This window comes from Podarcis erhardii (assembly GCF_964252035.2).
Source record: "Podarcis erhardii genome assembly, chromosome: 9".
Taxonomy (NCBI): domain Eukaryota; kingdom Metazoa; phylum Chordata; class Lepidosauria; order Squamata; family Lacertidae; genus Podarcis; species Podarcis erhardii.
In genome coordinates, this window is record NC_138512.1 from 6,251,028 (window position 1) to 6,272,796 (window position 21,769).

The window sequence follows — 21,769 nt, forward strand, 5'->3', positions numbered from 1 at the left end:
TAGGTCCAGCCAGAAGAAAGTAGCATGGCTGGGGGGGGCAGAAATGGGCGAGGGTGGGGGTCTGTGCCCCTGAGGCCAGCCTCAAAGGAGACTGAGGCCAGCTGGTGGTCTCTGTCACTGTCTGAGAAAACACTACCTTCCTCCATCTATTCCACGTGCTTTTTTTACTTTTCTGTAAAATGAAGTTATGCCCAGTTTTTGTGCTGTAATGTAGCCTTTTATTTTCAAGGAGCAACATATGGATGAACGAGATGTGCGGAGATTTCAGCTAAAAATAGCAGAACTCAGCGCTGTAATTCGGAAGCTGGAAGATAGAAATACACTTTTAGCAGATGAAAGGAATGAACTAGTAAGTAATTTTGATGTTTTATTTAACAAAATTTATATGCTGCTTGGTTGTAGTAAAACCTCCAAGGGGTTTACAAGAAATATTAAAATTATCAATAAAACATTTAAAAACAATGTACTGTATTTTTCTGTGTATAAGACTATATTTTTCCCTATATTTTTGAAATTTAAAATAAGGGGACGTCTTATACACAGTGCATAGTGCATTTTCTTAATTTTGAGTCCCCAAAAATAGGGGGCGTGTTATACACGGAAAAATATGGTAAAACATTTAAAGATATTAAAATTAAAATACATCATCAACACCTGTGTGTCTGGATAGGCTTGTCTATACAAAAATGTTTTAAGCAGGTGCAGAAAAGAGTACAGGACAATGATTGTACCTACCTGTCAATAGGCAGGGGGTTCCAAAGTGTAGATGCTGCTGCACTAAAATATCAGTTTCTCACAACTTCGTTATGTATCTTTAGGCACCAGGTGAAAATGTCTCTCTGTAACTAGGCCTTTGACTGATTAAACCATCTTTTAGAACTGGACAGGATGCTTTTAATGTATCTATGCAGGGAGGGTTGTGTTGTTGTTGTTGTCTGTTTGGTCGGTTGTAAGTTGCTTTGGGTTCCCCTGAGCAAGATCAAGCAACTAACCAATTCAATAAATAAATAAAATAAAAATAATGTAAGTGGACATTTGCCAAGATCACATTTGACTTTAACAAAAAAAGAAAAGTTCCCCAAATGAGGGTATGGGTAAAAAGCAAGTAGAAAGGGGGCACATCTCTCCAAAATGTTTAGCAGTTGTTCAGGATTTTAGAATATCAGAAGCTCAGCTAGAGAACATACCACAGAACAGGAAAGATACTTCCAAGGCCAGCATGGGGAATGAGCAAAGGCAAGAAAGCTGTTAGAGGCAAGGAGGCTTATTTCAGAAAGTGGAAGTCTTGTCCAAATGAGGAGAGCAAAAAGAACAGAAACTTGGGTACAAGAAATTCTAGCAGATGATAAGGGATGAAAAAAGAGAGATAATTTGATGAGCGTATTACAAAAAAAAAAATAGAGGAACGACAAAACTTATTTAAATACGTTGGAAGCAGGAGATCAGCTGGGGAAGTGGTTGGACCGTTGGATGACGAGGGAGTCAAATGTGTTTGTGTTTTTCTTCACAGCGGGAGATGGAAGGCAGATCCCTGTGCCTGAGCTATCTGTCTCAGAAAGGGAGTCTGAGGAGCTGATGTAAAAGTGGTGACAAGACACAAAATGGGCAAACCACCAGGCCCAAATGGCATCTGCCTCAGAATCATAGAATCCTGGAATTGTAGAGTTGGAAGGGACCCCTGAGAGTTATCTAATCCAACCTCCTGCTGTCCAGGAACCAGTTTTTGAAGAATTCTGAGAACTACCAATGTCAGAATGCCATTACAGTCATATCTCGGGTTGAAGTTACTTCAGGTTGAGCGCTTTCGGGTTGCGCTCTGCGGCGACCCAGAAGTAACAGAACGCGTTACTTCCTGGTTTCGCTGCTCACGCATGCACAGATGGTCAAAATGACGTCACACGCATGCGCAGAAGCGGCAAATTGCAGCACGCGCAGATGCGGGTTGCGTTCGCTTCAGAATGCGAACGGGGATCCAGAACGGATCCCGTTTATATCCAGATGTACCACTGTATATGGCAAGACCCCACTTGGAATACAGTGTCCAGCTCTGGTTGCCTTGACTCAAGAAAGACATTATAGAGCTTGAGAAGGTTCAGAAAAAGGCAGCCAAAATGATTAAGGGGTCAGATCAACCTCCCTTATGAAGAAAGGCTATATTTGGGACTTCTTTTGTTTCGAGTAAGGGAGGGAGATGATGTTGTTAAGGTTACAACATTAAAACACAATATTAAAAACAAACAACTTACAGTTACAGAACTAAGTTGGGTCCTAAAAATATACACATCAAGTGTCAAAGGGCGGGGCAAAGAAGTGCATCTTTGGCATTTGCCGGAAGCTGTATAATGACAGTGCCAATAGCACCTCTGTGGGGTGGAAGCTCCACAGCTTTGAATGTCCTTTCCCAAACTACCACCTGCTGAGGGTCCGAAAGTGGAGGAACTACCAGGAGGGCCACCTGTGCAGATCTTGGCACCCGAGAGGATCCGTAGGGAAGCAGGCAGTCTTTGAGGTATTTGGGTTGTTTAGGGCTGTAAACATGAGCACATTCTACACCAGCTGGAGCTTCCAAACCAGACCTCAGGCCAGCCCCACAGAAGAGCACATTTCTGTCCAGCCCAAGCATGGACAACAGTGGCCAGGTTATCCTCGTCCAGGAATGGCAGTAGCTGTCAAACCGGATGAGGCTGGTAAAAGGCCTTCTTAGCCACAGAGGACACCTGGGCCTCTGTTGACAAGCTACCCACTTGCAACCCCGTGCAAAACAGATCTGCTTTAAAAACAAAAACGAAAAAAGTACAACTTTTTTTGCAGCTGAAGAGGTCTCGGGAGACGGAAGTGCAGGTGAAGCCACTTGTAGAAAAAAACAGAAGGCTGAACAAAAAGAACCAGAGCTTGCTGCAGAGTATACAAAGAATGGAAGAAAAACTTAAGCATCTTTCTAGGGAAAATGTCGAAATGGTAAGCAGTCGTCATCTTCAGGTCACAGATTCTGATGATTCCTTTGCCAGTTGTGAGAAGGATGGCCAGAAAGTGCTCTGCTCCCTTTTTGCTTTTATAGCCAGTAATATTATTTACTTATTTAATAAATTTTATATCCCATTTTCTCAGAAATCTTTTCCATAAAGTGGTTTTCACTCTATCTAGTACATTTTTACAGGTGGAAAGTCTTACTGCAGATTTTGATTCAATCTGCTTGATTGGCACATTGACATAATTCCTATTTTTAAGGTATATTCTAAAAGTGTTGGGTAGCTCAGAAACAGAAATTACAGTTGTTCTTTATCTTTCTTTGGGAGCATCTGCAAATCCAAGAAGGATAATTAACAAAATGAGTCATTACCTAATGTGTAGCTGAATACTGTATATAGTACTTTATAACATATGGCATGGGCAGGCAAACTAAGGTCCAGGGGCCAGATCCAGCCCAATCGCCTAATAAATCCGGCCCGCGGACGGCCCAGGAATCAGTGTGTTTTTACATGAGTAGAATGTGTGCTTTTATTTAAAATGCATCTCTGGGTTATTTGTGGGGCATAGGAATTTGTTCATTCCCCCCCCCAAAAAAATATAGTCTGGCTCCCCACAAGGTCTGAGGGACAGTGGCCTGGCCCCCTGCTTAAAAAGTTTGCTGACTCCTGACATATGGCCTGCAGAGTCAAAATGTAACACATTCTGGACTGACCTTTTTTAACTGGTCAAGCGGTCAGCTGCTGTGTCCAGCTGCTCACCATGCTGTGGGCTTGAAGAGGAAAGGCATCAGCTCAACCCGGCCCACAGGATGTTGTCCAACTCAGGTTGCCGTCACCATTGTCCTCACCATTTATTTGTATGTTGCCTATGGGGGCTCACATGAAAAAATCACATCATTCACTAGTTACAAAATACAGCAGAATCTAAATAATCTGTTAATGAAAGCATCTCATTAAGAAATATTCAATAAAATTGAAAAACCCCTTATAATTCATGATAAGATCTAATGACAAAACACGAAAACGTAATAACAAAAACAGCAAAAGTAATTAAATCTGGGCCACACAGTAGTCCCTAAACATCCTGTGTAGACTTGTTGTCAAGGTTGTCTCTGGTGCCTCCTGCAGCAACTTTCATAGCTGGAAATGGTCTTGGTCTCCCCTCTCGCAGCCCAGATGGAAATAGGCCAGCAAAGATGGGAACAGGCCCCACAGGACTTGCAGCATCTCTAGAGTCTGAGCCGGGAACCCCATTGCCCTAGTGCTGAGAGGCTTCTTGGGGCTCTGTATTCAGGCTCCAGAATCTTCTTGGGCCTAGAGGCACATTTGGAAATCAATGGGCACTTCAAAATACCTATTTCACCAAAGGAAAACTGGTGATGCTTAGGACCTCTGCCCCAAATGACAAATCACCTACCCAGTTATTTACTTAAGCTTGCTGAAAGCAGATTTTCCAAAGTCTAGGGTGCACATATGACCACGTTCAACTTTATCTTTTCCCAGTATCTTGAATCCCAAGTCGATGTGCTCACTTTCACCCAAGACTCACACTTCTGTCATGTGAAAGGGATAATAGCACCGGTTATTCTCAGTTGCTCTGTTTAGGATTACAAGTCATTCGGTCTCACTGCTAATGCTGATGTTTTCTCAGATGTGTTTTACTGTTTTCTCTTTGAATGATAATGTTTAAAATCATGATTGGAAAAGGGCAAGGATGTTTACCAGCCACCTTCTTGTACTAGTATTGTTTTGGCTGAAACCAAAGAGGGTGTGAGAGAGATTTGGTTGTGTTAATGAAATTACATTTTTTTAATAGAGAGAAAAGCTATCTGCTCAGCCAACAATGAGGAGGCACACATCATTGAATGACCTCAGTAGCACACATGAAGGACCAGAAGTTGAATTTCTTAAATTGCAAATTATAGAACAACGGCATCTTATTGATGATCTGACAATGGTAATATGCAGTTACTATTAATCTCTGCTTTGGCATTCGTTTCTTATTCCCTTGGAGAGACATTTGTAATGGCACACGGTCACTTGATCCAAATATAGCATGCATTGTATTTTGGAACAGCCTCCCCTACCCAAATTGATGTTCTTCCTTGTCACATCAGCCATGGAGGAGGAGCAGGGGACAGTGAGGGGAGTAGCCTTGTGACAACAGACAGTCATGTTTGCTGCTTTCATTATATTCTTGGCAAAGTATAACAGAAGGCTATGTGATGCTTCCCTTTGAAGCCCTGATTGCTGGGACTTGTGAAGTCACAGTGAGGTTAGTTGATTAACAGGTGAGTGGCCCTGCCTCGCTGTTAACATTGGCCTGCCAAGGCTGGAGCAATAAGAATCTGACTAGAAAAGGTTCCCCACTCCTGAATTAGAAGGAAATAATCTATTTGTCCAGTTTTAAACCCATCTCCTTTTCCATGTTTTCATTTCTGTTTCTCACAACTCATGAATCTATCTCATAAAAGAAGGAGCGGAGAAGTGAATTTATCCAAAATCTCTTTCCATTTCTCATGGCTTGTCAGCTGTGTACATTGTCGATTCGCTGTGTTTCCCCCAGATTTTCCTCTGTAGCAACTAGTTTTAAAAGTGTGTATTTCAGAAAAAGAAATGGAATGGGATCTTTAGCTTTGCTGTGCAGCATGTTAGAATTTTAGATTCCACACCCATGATTATTTGTTACGTATTTTGAATATATGCTAAATTATTTAAAAGACATTCCTTGCTCTAGGAGCGGGATCGATGGTTACGCTCCAGGAAACAGAAGACGCAGAATTTGAAACCCACAAAGGTGAGTGACATTTTTATTGAGACTGAGGGATAATGGTTTTTCCAAACTTCTTTTCAATATTAAAATTATGGCAATAAAATGAGAAAAACAACAATTGCCATCACTATTAATAATTAATTTTAAAAACTACAAAATGCTGATTTTTTTCACAGCTGCTTCTTGTTACTTTAATATATGGAGATGTCAATATTTAACTGCAGTGTAACCTGGAAAGTACTGCTGAAGGCCTGACGGTGGCACTTTTTCTTAACGTTCTGTTTTGCACAGCTAAGTTTGCAAACATGTGCACACTTATCTGGAAGCAGGTCCCAAATAACTCAATGGGGCTTCTTCTGAAACAGTTTAGTTTAGTTATAAACTTTATTACCCGCTTTCAGTACTAAACAATCCTCAAGCAGGGTACAGTACAGATAAAACTCTATAAAGTCTTGTAATCAATCAATACATAAAGAAATAGTAAAAAAGGAAACAGGTGACAGCACATACACAGTTGTATATTCTTTGTTTCTTTTTTCTTTTTGTTTAGATTAGTTTGTTTTTTATTGTAATGTATTATGAAAAGTCTTCATAAAATCTTATAAATAATAGGTATTGTTTGAAACAGAAACATAATTCTACAGCACTGAATATGAGCAGGGTCAGGCCAGGATATTTCTCTGCCCATCCCTGCCAGACCCCCCTACTGCCATCTGGAGGCGGCCCAGGAAAAAGAGGAAAGGAGGCTGGAGAGGAGAGGTGGGGGGGCACAAAGTGTGGGGAGGGAACCATAGTGGTGGGGAGGGCATGGAAGAGGAGGTGGCAAGTGGCACGCTCCTAGGGCCTGGATCTGACCGCTTTGCCTCGCCTCATGGGCCGGCCAGCTCTGAATGTTGTAAAATGCAACTGTGGTTTTTTTTTGGGGGGGGGTTAGTTAGTTTCTCAATGAATTTCTAAAATGGAAAGCTTTGTATCTAAGCCTGTATGGATGTCACGTGGATTTGACTATCCTTCCCAGACCTGAAGGATCCTCTTCCTATCTTAGGCAAAAGAGGCCAATTATGTTTAATCACGTTTGTGATGTACTCTGCACATGAGCAGAGGTTATGGCTTCACATTTTCAGGATTGAATCATGGGTTGCAAATATGTTCTTTTGTGCTCCGGCTCAAGTGAAACCATCATTTTTTTATTCCCTTCGCTGGAATATTTAGTACGTTTGATTTGGAGAAAGAAAGGTTTGGATTAATGAGAAGTTTGATTTTTGGGTGAGGGAGCAAAATGGCAAACAAGGGTCCTCACATTTTAACATTTTTGTGCGTGTGGCTCCGTAGTGGGGGCAGGGCTGTGGGGGCTGCTGCCAGGCCTGGACCCAGAGACCACCGAGGGGGGAGGGCCTGGTGTGGCTCTTAACTCACCATGGGGGAGAAGCGGGGTCCTCTCAGCTGGCCGGCCAGCCACCCGCCAGACTGACAGGCAGACTGTTCACCCACTCCCACAGCACACGCCCCAACCCCCAACCCCCCTGGACATTTTTCAAAATTTAAATCCACCCAGATGGTGATTTTGCCTTTGGAATCCCAGGCATGTTCAAGGAAATCTGGACGTATGGCAACCCTGGGGGCTGCATGCCAGTAGCAGAGAGGGCAAAAGGCCACTGAGCAGTGGATGTAAACATCATACCATAAGCTAGTTTCTACGCATACTCAGGATCCCTTCTCTAATCTCTATCCAGGCAAGCATTATCTGGGTCCTGGGACACACTCCAAACAGCCAGGGTGGTTTGAACCCCCGCGATGGGGTGAGCTGCCGTTGCTCAGTCCCTGCTCTTGCCAGCCTAGCAGTTCGAAAGCACGTCAAAGTGCAAGTAGATAAATAGGTACCACTCCGGCAGGAAGGTAAACGGTGTTTCCGTGCGCTGCTCTGGTTTGCCAGAAGTGGCTTAGTCATGCTGGCCACATAACCCGGAAGCTGTACGCCGGCTCCCTCGGTCAGTAAAGCGAGATGAGTGCCGCAACCCCAGAGTCATCCGTGACTGGACCTAACAGTCAGGGGTCCCTTTACCTTTACAATGGCAAAACTCATGTCTCAAAATGGACTGGAACTGGGCAGTGGATCTCAGGAATGATACAGACACTGTGTATTTTCTCAGGCACATTGCTGTCTCTGAATTACAGAACTGGAGAGAGGGAAGAGACCCCAGGGGTCATCTAGTCCAATTCCCTGTAATGCAGCCATCCCTGGGTGGGCTCAAACAGCCAGATGAAGTGACCCATTTCTACAAAAATATATACATTCAAGCATTTGTACATTATAACATGTTATAGAAATTATTAGCAACAAGTTTGGATATCTATTCAAACCTGTATACAGTGGTGCCTCGCAAGACAAAAAGAATCCGTTCCGCAATTCTCTTCGTCTAGCGGTTTTTTCGTCTTGCGAAGCAAGCCCATTGACGGCTTAGCAGATTAGCGCTATTAGCGGTTTAGCAGCTTTTAGCGGCTTATCAGTTTAGCGGATAAGCGGCTTAGAAAAAAGGGGGGGAGGGAAAAAAAGTCGGAAAAACTCGCAAGACATTTCGTCTTGCGAACCAAGCCCATAGGGAAATTCGTTTTGCGAAGCGCTTCCAAAACGGAAAACCCTTTCGTCTAGCGGGTTTTTCGTCTAGCGGGTTTTTCGTCTTGCGAGGCACCACTGTACAACAAGTTTGGATATCTGCAACCCCAGAGTTTTCCGTGACTGGACCTGATGGTCAGGGGTCCCTTTACGCACACTCAGGAGCCCTTCTCTAATCTCTATCCAGGCAAGCAAAAGCCATTATCTGAGTTCTGGGACACACTCCAAACAGCCAGGAATACTCAAGGAGGGCATGCAAAGGGCAAGGCCTGGGGAAAGAGCGGAAGGCTGGCTAGAGAGTCCCAAGGCCCAGCTAGGGAGGCCTAGAGGGCCATATTTGGCCCCTATCCTTGAGCTTCCCCATTCCTGGTGTAGAAACTGTTGGGATTTCAGTTCCCACTAGCTGCGAGAAGCAGCAACATTGTTGACATCATGTGATGTCCCTGAGCGTGAGACAGGAAGTCTCAGCCAGTTCTCAGTGTAACCTGGTGGAATTACTGAGTGTTTTTGCTTTCGCTTCTGGGTTGAAGCTAAGTCGAGTCGGAGACCATGTGTTCTGCTGCTCAGAGTACAGTCTTAATAAAGTAGCTGTTAGACTATAGGCTGTCTCTTCCTTCTGTGATGAGATGCCAGGAGGAAGTGAGTGTGCTCCTCTCATGAGGGAGTCATGAGTCTCTCTGGACTGAAGGCAATTTCCAGCCAGAGAGTGACCACCAGAGAGAAGCCCGGCGTCTTGGGAAACTTGGCACCTTTCCCCGGGGGCGTTTTTCCAACAGAAACTAGCTACTGTGCCAAATTAAATTGCATTTGCCTCTGACCCCTGTGGTAGGAGGAGAATCCTTGGTTTCTAAGGAATCATAGAATCATAGAATTGTAGAATTTGAACAAACCCCAAGGGTCATCTAGTTCAACCCCCTCAACTAAGCATCCATGACAGATGGCTATCCAACCTCTGCTTAAAAACCTTCAATAAAGGAGAGTACACAACCTCCCGAGGGAGACTGTTTCACTGTCAAACAGCTATTACTATCAGAAAGCTATTTCTCATGTTTGGTTGGAATCTCCTTTCTTGTAATTTGAATCCATTGGTTCGGATCTTCCCTTCTGGAGCAGGAGAAAACAAGCTTGCACCATCTTCCGTGTGACAGCCCTTGAGATATTTGAAGATGGCTATCATATCTCCCACTCTCCTCTTTTCCAGGCTAAACATGCCCAGCTCCTTCAACCATTGCTCATAAGGCTTGCTTTCCAGACCCTTGAACCTCTTGATCGCCCTCCTCTGCACATGTTCCAGCTTGTCAACATCCTTCTTAAATTGTGGTGCCCAGAATTGGGCACAGTATGTCAGGTGTGGTCTGACCAAGGCAGAGGAGAGTGGTACTATTGCTTTCCTTGATCTGGATAATGTACTTCTGTTGATAGCTGTAATGGTTCTAGGAATTGCTTGTGCGTAAATCGGCGCCACGCTTGGCTGGGTTACCTGGGTGAACCCTTTCTGTCCGGACAGCCACTTGCCCGTGGCTGTCTCAATCGCTGGCAGAATCCATCAGTGGGCGTTTCTTGAACTTCTTCCAGCAAAGAAGCTCTTTGACGCCTAGTCTCTGCCTACTCTCCCTGCACTGAAGTCTTCTGTGCAAGGAGGGTGTGGGCAGCGGCGGACCCGTGCTCTCCCCGCTGGTCTCCGGCGAGGAGTCATGGAGCCACCTCGCCGATTCCCCCATCTGCCCCCCTTCTCCGCTGGTGCTACGCTGATTCTCTTCCCCAGAAGATGGACTGCTTCTCTCCCTCCTGGGACGCTCTCCGGCATCCCTCTGGAGCCCTCCCTCTCCCTCTGGCTCCAATGGCAGTTCCCTGACAATAGCATTAGATTTTTTTTGCTGCTGCATCATACAGTTGACTCATGTTAAGCTTTTGGTCCACTAAGATCCCTAAGTCCTTTTCACATGTTCTACTAGTAAGCCAGGTGTCCCCCATCTTATGCACCCTGTTCTTTCTGCCTAAGTGTAGAATCTTACATTTGTCCCTGTTGAAATCCATTTTGTTAGTTTGGGCCCAGTTCGCCAATCTGTTGAGGTCATTTTGAATCCCGATTCTGCCTTCTGCAGCATTCGCTAGCTCTCCCAGTTTGGTGTCATCTGCTGCTGCTGCTGCTGCTGCTGCTAATAATAATAATAATAATAATAATAATAATAATAATAATAATATATTTATACCCTGCCCATCTGGCTGGGTTTTCCCAGCCACTCCAGGTGGCTTCCAACAAAATATTGAAAGTACAATAAAACATCAGACATTAAAAACTTCCCTAAACAGAACTGTCTTCAGATGTCTTCTAAAAGTCAGATAGTTGTTTATTTCCTTGACATCTGATGGGAGGGCGTTCCACAGGGCGGGCGCCACTACCGAGAAGGCCCTCTGCCTGGTTCCTTGACGAGCACCCCCTCAATTCCTTTGTCCAAGTCCTTTATAAAAACATTGAACAGCAATGGGCCCAGGATGGAACCCTGCGGCACCTGCTTGTCCCCCACTTGACAAGGAAAGTGGCTGATCAAGTGGGGAAAGTAGTCAATGGGAGGGCAGCCATGTCCACAGCCAGTAATATGTGATGGCCTATGACCCAAACATTAATAAACTAAATCTACATCTCAGCCAGTAGAAGGAGCTCTGCTGTGGCAGCTAAGGAGATGGAGAATCCCGAAGCTTGTGACCATGGTTAGAGAAAGTTGCCCTCATCAGACATCCTATGAAGAGAGTGAGGAGGGATTTGGATGTCTGTGAATCTGTCAGTAAGGCTCTTTATTTGCATGCATGCCTAGCCATGTGCTTCCCTGTGGAACCATGAAGGAAGATGGGCAGGAAAATAAACATTAAGGCTGCAGTCAGTGTTACTAGGTACCTTCAGTAAAGCACTTTCCCACCAACTTTAGAATATTTTGTATTTGCTCTACCTTCGTATTTACTTCAGCAGTCAAAATGGACATGCCAAGTGCTTACACATATTGCTCATTTTGGGAGTTTGGGGCCACCAGAGCAAGAACCAAGATATTAGATGGTAAGGTGCTGTCCCCTATTAATTAAGCAGTATTTGGGGGGACTGTTCGGCAACCAAGGTACCACTGTAACTCTCCATGATAATAGACAGCAATTCTGAGAACAGGCCCCTTCGGTACCCTAAAATTGATCTGACCCCAAGGACTTGAACTTGTTTAAGGTAAATAAGTATTTTCTCCTTGTCAAATCTGGAACTGCGATACTGACACATCCTACAGTAGTGGGTAGAGTTGAAAAGCAGCCTTCCCAGTAAGTGCGTCACGGCTGCTTACTGGGAAGGTTGGAGGGGTTCTGTGCGCATCAGATTGGTTCTCCCAGTGCAGTAACTGCACTAACCTACCGGATACCTCTCTCCTTCCCCTCCAAGCAAGAGGAGGTGTCACACCAGCTGGGAAACTAGCATTGTGGCTGCCCACCCCCACCCCACTGGCTGCTTCTACTTTCATGCTGCCGATGCAAGATTGCATGTAATTCCCCCTCTGGGAGAATAGAAAAGCAAAAAACAGAGTTGAGCAGTTCCAGCATCTAATAGTTGGCCCTTAACATTTCACAATCCTTAGAATCATAGAATCATAGAGTTGGAAGAGACCACAAGGGCCATCGAGTCCAACCCCCTGCAAAGCAGGAAACACCATCAGAGCACTCCTGACATATGGTTGCCAAGCCTCTGCTTAAAGACCTCCAAAGAAGGAGACTCCACCACACTCCTTGGCAGCAAATTCCACTGTCGAACAGCTCTTACTCTCAGGAAGTTCTTCCTAATGTTTAGGAATCACAATCCTTAGGAAGCAATGATACTACCCCTTTCTCTTGTTCTGAGTATACATGAACAACACCCCCCCCCCCAGCATCCCTCTCCAGCCTCAGTTTGCTTTGATCTTTAGCTTACCTGATACCATCTCTACAGGTGAGAGCTACTTGTCTGTATTTACCGTTAGTGACTTTTACCTCTTAGGCACGCTCCCTTGCTTTTTTTATTCATCTCCCCGCTAATCTTTTTATGCAACCACATTGGCCTTTTTTATATTTTTCCTATTTATTTATTTTTGTTTACTCGTCCCCGTCCCCCGATTATGCCTTTAGTAACATTTTCTCCAAGAACTCCCATTCATCTTGGCCTCCTTCCCTCATTAATGAACCTAGTCTTTCTCTGAGCTTATTAAAATCAGCTTTTTTTCTGAAATCCAAGCAACATGCATTAAGATCACAACTTCCAGCATTACAAAGTGACTTCCCCCAAGTGTTCCTTTTAATCATTCCCTTGCTTACGTGTAAGAGTACCAGGTAACAGTCGCTATGCTTGCTTTCACTGGGCACTCTCTTAATTGCCAAGGGAAGTTTGAAAGTAGCAGGTTCCTGGCAGCTAGCTTCGGTCTCCAGGAGCAGCACTGAGGGTGGAGCTCTTTGTATACTTGGGTAGCCATGGATATTTAAATCTTAGGAACTTTGGTGGGTGAAATGGGTAGAAAACCTGTCCAGCATGTCTGACTTTATGATGGAGTAATGGAACTACAGTGTTTGGAATTTAGACAGCTTGTGGGACTATTTGCTGCTCTGCAAACTTAATTATGATGCTCTACTTTTTATAAACAAAGTGCCCAGTGTCTGCATCATTAAGATGGAATACATATTTCTCGTCTTGTATTTTTCTTTTTTCCTCTGTCTCTGTGCTCTGGTATGCCTATATTTTTCTGGCTGCCAAGAAATGACTTACAAGCATGATGGTAAGAAACTCTGAGCTATTTGTTCATATTCTTGCGATGCTGAATTTAATTTGAGTTTCTACCCTGTTACTTCGTTAATGACGTAAAAAATGTAAAGTGAAGTATATGATGTTACTGAAGTTAAAAGAAGAGAAAAGGATGTTTGTTTGTTTTTTACACAGTTTAGCTTCTGTTACTTACTTATTTAGTTAGTTAGTTAGTTAGTTAGTTAGTTAATTTATATATTGCTCTTCATAAGATTTCAGGGCAGTCCACAGAATAAACAGCTAATCATTCAGTTTTCAATGATGTTCAGACCAGTTCTTGCGCAAGAAAATCCCAGTGGATTTTGCCCTTTGTCTTCAGAAATAAGACATCATTTGCTCATAAACAGCTCTTACACTTTAATGAAAGTGGTGTCGCCCAGTGATGAAATGGATAGCATATTCTAAACCTTTTTGGTGGTTCTCATAAATTTACACTGTGGACCCTCTTGGGTGATGCTTATAAAACGTATGTTGCTGCTTTGGATAGGGAAAATATAAACAAAAGGGTGCAGTGGATGAATTTTGACAGAAGAGATTTTAAAACAAAATAACGATATAGAAATGCTGTAAATAAATGATAAGGCCTTTGAAGTAAACCATGCCATTTCACTCTATTTTTCCTCCATTTTTTTTTACTGTAGTTTTAAAATGTTATGCATTAAAGAAGAGTTGTTAAATCTTACTACTACTGGCCCACCTATTTAAGTGCTTATCTGATGAATACGGAGCAGTTGCGTTGTAAATTACATTGCAGGTGTTGCATAAATCCCATGGTGCACTTAACCTCATAATAATGGTGATGTGTTAATTTTCATTTTAATGAATACATTTCTCTTACACGGAAATAGTCTGTGTGTGATGCTTTCCAAGCATTTTTCATATACTGTAAAGCATATTAATTGGCACTCAAACATTATGGGCCATTGATTAATAATCTAGGGAGGAGGACCATTGTGTGTGTTTTGGGGCTTGGAGGTCCTACCCCTCTTGTCTCGAGCCCTTTTGTGCTTTCTTCTGCCTCTTCACTTCTTTGCACAGCTGCCACTGTTTTCTACATTGTCAAGTCTTTGCTTCCACTCGAATAAAAATAATAACTACTTTGTTAACTGCCCATACAGTTATGTTAAAGGTGTGAAATATAAATTATGTAAATATAAAAAATCCTCTTCATTCTGACACATTTCTAACTCCTAGTCTTCACACTCCCATTTACAATTTCTATTCTTGTGTGCGTGATCTCCTCCTCCAAATCACTTTTTGAAGTGGTCTTACACATTCACACATGCAGATAGTGTCCTCCAGGCACAACAGCACTTCATGGCATTTCTAGACAGCAGTCTAGATTAGGGATTACGGTAGGTGCCTATGGGAGATGGTGCTATTTAAAGGGCTAATCCCCCCCACAAAAGAATTCCTATAATTATCTGTTTCTTGTTGGGCTATCAACACTAAAGAGCTGTTTAACCAAAGAACCACAAGACACAATTGTGAAAACTCTTTGTAGGAGGCAGAGTTTTAATTCTGAGTTATAAATATGGTGCTATGTGCAACAAAACACAGCAAGGCTGTTAGAAGTATTTTAAAGCTCTAGTTCTGTTCTTTCTTTCGGTCGTAATACATACTCTGCTTAAGGCCGGGGCGTCTTACCCATAGAGGCTAGTGGCGCAGGGCGCCAAGTTCTAGAGGGCACCAGGGAAGAGGCAGAGGCTGAACGCGGTGCCTCCCAGCATCAGCTCACTGCCCTCGCCCACCTCCGCCATGCGGCGCCGAAGCAGTGCCGCACCTGGAGCCTCCGTCTGCCGTGGCCACCATGGCACAAAGCGGCCAGCTGAGCCGGGAGACACCGTGTCCAGCATCCCCCTCTTCCCCGCCGGAGGAGCCATCCTCCAGCCACTGCCTGCCTCCTCCAGCCCCGCTGGCAGCGCCATCCTTCCTAAAAAAACTGGGAAATGGGGGGGGGGCGTGCCAGAGGGAGCTTTGCACCACGGCACCGGATATGCTTAAGAAGGCCCTGGCTTAAGGTGATGATTTTTACTACCTGGTATTTGAACGCCAAAACTCAAGTTGATGTGCAATTGTGCAATCTTCATTTTTGCATTTCTTGGAATTGCAGAGTGGCGTCATGAGCCCCATAATGCTGACTGCCTCAGGGCTGGGGCGGCAATTGCTGTCAGATGAGGAAGACGAGGAGGATGCAGATGGCAGGGAGAGGCATTGGAGGGAGGACAGGCACCATACCCCTTTTACCTTGGGAGGCAGTCCTGATGACTTCCTGTCCTGGCCCCTCCATGAAGCTGAGTGATGGCCTATGAAATATACTCAGAGTCGAGAGTGGATTTCATGCTCTTTATTCAGCTCATAGTGGTGAGGAGGAATGAAAGTCCCCTCAAAGTATCTGCTTTATATACATTATTTACACAATGGGCTGCACGTGAATTCTGGAATTCTCCTGTAGGCCAACCAGGTTGTGGATTCACTTCCATCTGGAGCTGGATTGGGTGGCTCCTGCAGACCAATCATACTGCTGCATTGTTCTAGGACCAATCAGACTGCTGCATTCTGAATCCTATTGTTCTAGGACCAATCAGACTGCTGCATTTTGGATCCTATTGTTCTAGGACCAATCAGACTGCTGCATTTTGGATCCTATTCAACTCAGTACATAACAGCCTAGTAGTGGGGGAGGCCGTTGACTAGCCCTCAGGGGAGCTGGAAGAGAAGGAGAAGCCAGAGCTGCTGACCTCCACCCCACTTCTAAGAACTCAGGGCTGCCTCTGCTGTTGGGAACAGACCCACGTCCCTCAGAGTAGTTTTGTAGGGACAAAGTATTGCAAGCGATCGTACCACATCTCACCTTTAAAAGCTGGTGGGTGAGGCGTGACTGCTTGTTGGGACATCTTCTCAGCTTTCATTTGTCATGGACTCCGGATGCTGTGCTTGAACTCTGAAGGTGTTCTTTGGTGGTCTGTACATGTCCTGATGTTTTTATGAGAATTATGAGGTCTAAGATATAAAATAAATGTACCAAGCAAACACATACATAAATATCTAAACCACATGTCTGAAACAGTACAGGAAGACAGTCCTGAAACCATTTTGTCTCTCCCAAATTGATCTCAAATGTTTCTCTGCAAGGAGGGAGGGAATGGGGAAAAACCTCCCCATTGTCTCTTTGCTCACAAATCCTGCCCTAAGGGCACATTTAAGATATGAATAGGGTAGCCTGTGACCTGGACTCAGGAACTAACACCAAGGAAACTAGCGCTAATACACCCAGGAACCTCACCAAAATGCTGGAGAGGGTGCACCTCCACAGGCACATACCTCCACATGTGGTGGGAGTGTCCCAAAATCCAACTATTCTGGACAACAGCCATACAAGAAATATGTAAAATAACAAAGCAAGTATTAGACTTCACCCCAGAATTGGCCCTCCAAAAATCTTCCAAGACAACAATGCCCATTTACTCCACAAAGAACTCATAACCCACCTACTTTCAGCAGCCAGAAACACCATAACCAGACACTGGAGAGACCTGTCAGGAGTAAGCATGGACCAATGGTACCAAATAGTATGGGAAACAGCCCTACTAGAAAAATTAACTAACAAACTGAAACTGACACGGGGACAAACAGAAGAAGACACCTTCACCCCGGTATGGCTCCCCTTTATCACATACACAGCCCAACAGGACAATGACAATAATCCACCAACAGCATACAAATCAATATGGCTAACTTGATCCAAAACACCCACCCACCTCACTCACACACGAAAACAAAGATCACCACAGCCAATCACAAACAAACAATCACATCCTAGGCCAACCCCAACCTCTCTCACCACCAAAGGAACACAAGTGAACAACACAAGCACGCTGACACCAAACTACATACATTAAGCATAATAGAAACACCGCTACCCCACCCCACCCCATCCATCTCCCCTCCTTCCACCCTCCTTTCTTCTTTTTTTTTCTTTTCTTTTTTCTTCTCCCCCTAATGCCTCAACAAATGAAATGGATTTGTAAAAATGTTACACGGGGAAAAAAAATACACGAGGCATTACACTTACACTGTAAAACAAGAAAACCCTTAATAAAATATATTTAAAAAAAAAAAAAAAAGGACAGCCAGGCTCGCCAGGTAAACCCATTAACAGCCAGGTAAACCCATCAACAGGTTTCCTACCAGACAGGATTCTTTTGTAGACGCCCCTTCTGTGATATACGTATGATGTATTGGGGGGTGGTCTTGGGCTGCAAGGTGGCTATTTAAAAAGACTATATAAAGGCCTTGTGCACCAGTGTTGTGTGTTGCTCCTCCGTCCTGCGTGTGGTGAGTGAGGACCCTGTGGCAACAGTTCAATAAAGATCAGACTTACTAGCTGCCTTGTTTCTCAATGTTCTCTGGCTGGCCTCTGTTATTCTCTCCTACCGATAGGGAACCCACTTAGGGACTCTATACGGGCTCTTGGATACCCCATAAGGGAAAAGGGCAGATTTTGTTGACAACAGATGCAAGCTGTGAATGAAACTTCCTTTCTAAGACTTAAGAACTGCTGTCATAGCATGGGAGCTGGGCTGGCCCAGGAGGTTTTGCTGCTTCAGGCAAAACAGCTCCCCACTTGCTGCCTCTACAGTGGGTGCAGAAGAGGGGGCTGCAGCAACTGCTGCGCTCGTTGTAGGCCAGATCCGCCTTACCTTGCCTCCTGGATGGGGAACCAGGGCGGGGGGGGGGAAGGGTTATCTCTGTTTTGCCGTAGCATTGTGCCCTTATTTCCTAATTACATGAACTCTGTCCTTCATTTCAGGCATTTAATCATATTATAACTGGTTTCTCATTTTTGTGATGTGCATAGGGTATCTAGTGCTGTGGCTAATCCAAAGCCCCAGCTATGCTTCTTTAGGGAATTTAAGCTGGGGGTTGGGAGCCTGAGGCCCACCAGATGGTGCTGGACTTCATCAGGCCCAACAAGCATGGCCAGCGATCAGGGCTGATGACGGGGAGCTGCAGTCCAGGAACATCCCTGACCTGATGTAAATTACAGATAGGTAGCCGTGTTGGTCTGCCATGGTCAAAACAAAATAAAAAAATTCCTTCCAGTAGCACCTTAAAGACCAACTGAGTTAGTTCTAGGTATGAGCTTTCGTGTGCATGCACACTTCTTCAGATACACTGAAACAGAAGTCACCGGACCTTTCAGGTATGAAAGCTCATACCTAGAACTAACTCAGTTGGTCTTTAAGGTGCTACTGGAAGGAATTTTTTTATTTTGTTCTGATGTAAATTATTAGCCTATTGTAGAACTGCCATGTTATATTCCTATGGAAGTGTGGTGTCTAAACATTTGAATAAAAATAAAATGTCTTGATAACAAAGACTGGCCAGCTAGCAGCAATGAGTCCATCTACAGGAGTGCATCTTAAGGCTTCCTGCTGTTCTTTTGCAGCTGTTTTGCCCTAGGTGGCATCAGGTGGTGGCGGGTGGACATGGCTTGGGGAAAATGGTATCCCATTGATTTAACCCCTTCTCCTCTGAATGTTTCCGTTTTCTCTTAACTGCTCACTCTAATTTATTTTTATTTTAACTTAGTGCACATTAGTTAGCAGCTGTGCGGCATAAATGAAGAGCTTTGGTTAGTACATGACATGCACTCTTTTTTTCTGGACTAGGATAGCTTGGCCACTGTGGTCCATGTATTGGAAGCATTGCAGTTGGGTTATTGCAATGCACTTTTTGTGGTTCAGAAGCTGCTACGTCTGCAGAATATGGCTGTCAATGTCTTCACTGGGATATCAAACTGCACACATACTACACCAATGCTAAAAGAACTGCACTGGCTGCCTATTAGCTATCAAGATCTTGTTAACATATAAGGCCTTGCACCACTTTGGATCAGGTTATCAAGTAGATTTCCATGCGTTCACTGAGAACATCAAAGGAGACTCTGCTGGCCATGTTGCAGCCTGCAGACTACAATCTAGTGGCAGTTTTGAAGTGGGCCTTCTCTGTAATGGTTTCCGTTCTCTGGAATATCCCCCCACCCCCGGCACTCTAGGGACTCAGCTACATTAGTAAAGAAAAACCATTTTATATGCGTTATAACACTGTTAACACCAGATGGTGCTGTGGAGTCCTGCCTTCCGTCAATATGATTTCCCTTTATGAAGTTTACAACGGGTTTAACTGAAACACTTTTTAGATGTGTCTAGATCCAGCCTAGGAGACCCTGTAGTGTGTTTCAAGTGCTTACTGAAAACATATCTTTGTGTGTGGGCATTCCACAACTGTTGGTTGCTGGATTGTACTGATTTTTATTTTTTTGTATTTTATAGGCAAAGAATTAATTAATTAATTTGGTTGCTATTTATATTATTTGTGTGTGCGCGTGTGTGTGTAATATTTATCGAGAGTTTTAGAGTCTTTGACTCCTTAATGTTGGGGTAGCCAATGCGGTGCCCGTCAGACATTCTTGGACGGCAACTCCCAGTAGCCTCAGCCAGCAAGGCCAGTGGTTAGGGTTCATGGAAGTTGTGCCAGGTTGTTCATCCTTGCCTTGTGGATAGTCCTAACTATAGGAAGCCAACCTAACTTAGGCTGGTGCAAGTTATCCCTATTCCAAATTCTGTCCAGGAGCCTCTGGCATGGACTGAGTTTTGAGGCTTGGGCCCTAGGTGTAAGTTATTGGGACTTACACTGGCACAAATTCTGCAGGCTGAGGGACAGATGCTGGTGGATGCTCAGCTGGGGTGAGGCCTTTACTCCAGCGTAGACCTGGTTGAACCCCATAGCAGCAGGGAAAGCCCAAGATGTCTCAAATTCAAACTCTCTCATCCTGGTGGATCTTGGGTTTGGATTGTTGCTGATCACATTGTGGAAGAGGACATGGAAAATACTTCCCTATGCCTTTGCTTGAGAGACTGTGGCTGAGGTGCATAGTTTGTGGATAGTTATTTTGGTGCTATTATTTTGGCCTCCGATTGTTGTCACCTTCTTTAAAGACAGAAATAAAGGCCCTTTTGATACAGCTCTTTGAATAACTTGCTTGTCTATAACAAAGTACATTGGTCTTATTTCAGAGGCATGTTGTGGAGACATTTTTTGGATTTGACGAAGAATCAGTGGATTCAGAAACATCATCAGTCACTTCCTATAATACAGATAAAACGGACAGGACTCCAGCTACACCAGAAGAAGACTTGGAAGATGTAAGCACCGGTGACTTTGATATGGTATACTATCATGGACTGGTTGGACCTAGAGGAAAGGTGGGAGGCACCAGCTGGGGAGAAGGCTCAGAGCCTGGTGGGACAAGGGGGAGAAGAAGCGTCGGAAGCTGTCCCAAATCAGAGGCAGAAGCTGAAAGTTAGCTTCACATAGGTGCAATCTCAAGATTGCTTGGGGAAAACCCTGAAGAGGAGAGGACTTAGGAAGCTGTGGGGGGATGAGGACCTTCAGTCTCAGCAACTACCTCATGGGTGCAAGGCCTGCCAGAGATGAGTTGCTGTCCTCATGAGGGCTTACGTGCAGATTGTATTTTTGCTAATAAAGAGTTAACTCCAGCTTGCTCAGTGGGGTTTACTGCTGGCTCACTCCTGTCACATGCATATGTCTCTCCCAAACTCAGAACAATTGGAAGAATGTGGTCCCAAGGGCAGTTGCCAGTGTTGCCATGGTACTTGAAGGTAGCATACTTTGTATAAACTGAGTCCATAGGAAAGTCTTCACTGGAAGTACCGGTACAGCAAACTGCTGGAGAAGAAACACAGCAATCAGTCCCCCCTTCTCTTCCTCCCTCCTCCTCCTCTCTCTGCAGCCAGAATGGGGGCATGTAAGGCCGAGAGGGCTGAGGAGGAGAGGCTGATGACCAGTTCCAAATATGCTTCGGGGGCGGGGGGGTCCAGAAGTGCTGAGGGCCAGTGATTCCCCACCTGCCCTAAAGGGTTGTGCCCACGTTTTAGGGATGCTCTTGGATCCAGCACTTGTCACTAGGCCAGAGGCTCAGAGCACTTTTATCCTCTATGGCTGATATACCAGCTGTTGTCTTATCTGGACTGGGATAGCTTTGCTCTGATAGACTCTTATTTGGATTACTGTTGCTTGTGGGGCTGCCTTTGAAAATGGTCTGGAAACTTTAGCTGGTGCATACTAGGGGGCCATCTGTTTCCAGTCAATTTCAGGGTCCAATTTAAAGAGCTGGTATTCACCTTCAAAGCAGGGATGGGGAACTGCTATCTGGGTACTATTCAACCACAACTCTCATAAGCTCTAGCCTGTATGGCCAATGGTCAGGGATGATGATAGTTGCAGCCCATCCTTGCTTCAGACCCTAAACAGCATGAACCCAGGTTACTTTAAGGATTGGCTTTTCCAATATATACTGAGGCACTTTTCCAGTTGCCCCAACAAATGAGGTTTGGCTGGTAACTACCAGCCTTTTCAGCAGTGACTCCACAGAGAAGCTCCCCGGCACCTATATTTTGCTCTTTTCTGTATCCAGTGGATCCCCTCCATTTTTATATTTCTAGTGCTTTTAAGATGATGATGATTTATTATTTATACCCCGCCCATCCGGCTGGGTCTCCCCAGCCACTCTGGTTGGCTTCCAG

General features: G+C 44.5%; 2 protein-coding genes across 6 annotated transcripts in view; both read left to right on the top strand.

Moving 5' to 3' along the window:
• JAKMIP1 (janus kinase and microtubule interacting protein 1) overlaps window positions 1–21,769 on the top strand; it is a 69,237-nt gene that overhangs the window by 12,420 nt on the left and 35,048 nt on the right. For all 5 annotated transcript variants that reach the window (XR_014160224.1, XM_081876239.1, XM_081876236.1 and 2 more), the window contains exons 4-8: window positions 230–349; window positions 2,812–2,958; window positions 4,786–4,926; window positions 5,707–5,766; window positions 20,240–20,368. Coding sequence is in view for 4 of the 5 variants with exons in the window: in XM_081876239.1 (XP_081732365.1) it covers window positions 230–349; window positions 2,812–2,958; window positions 4,786–4,926; window positions 5,707–5,766; window positions 20,240–20,368 (597 nt within the window). In the remaining variant the exon portion in view is untranslated. The remainder of the gene's footprint in view (window positions 1–229; window positions 350–2,811; window positions 2,959–4,785; window positions 4,927–5,706; window positions 5,767–20,239; window positions 20,369–21,769) is intronic.
• On the top strand, window positions 12,825–20,368 carry LOC309349987 (uncharacterized protein). Its single transcript, XM_081876510.1, has 2 exons — window positions 12,825–13,131; window positions 20,240–20,368. The coding sequence occupies exons 1-2, from the start codon at window positions 13,026–13,028 to the stop codon at window positions 20,269–20,271; spliced, it is 138 nt and encodes a 45-aa protein (XP_081732636.1). The 5' UTR covers window positions 12,825–13,025; the 3' UTR covers window positions 20,272–20,368.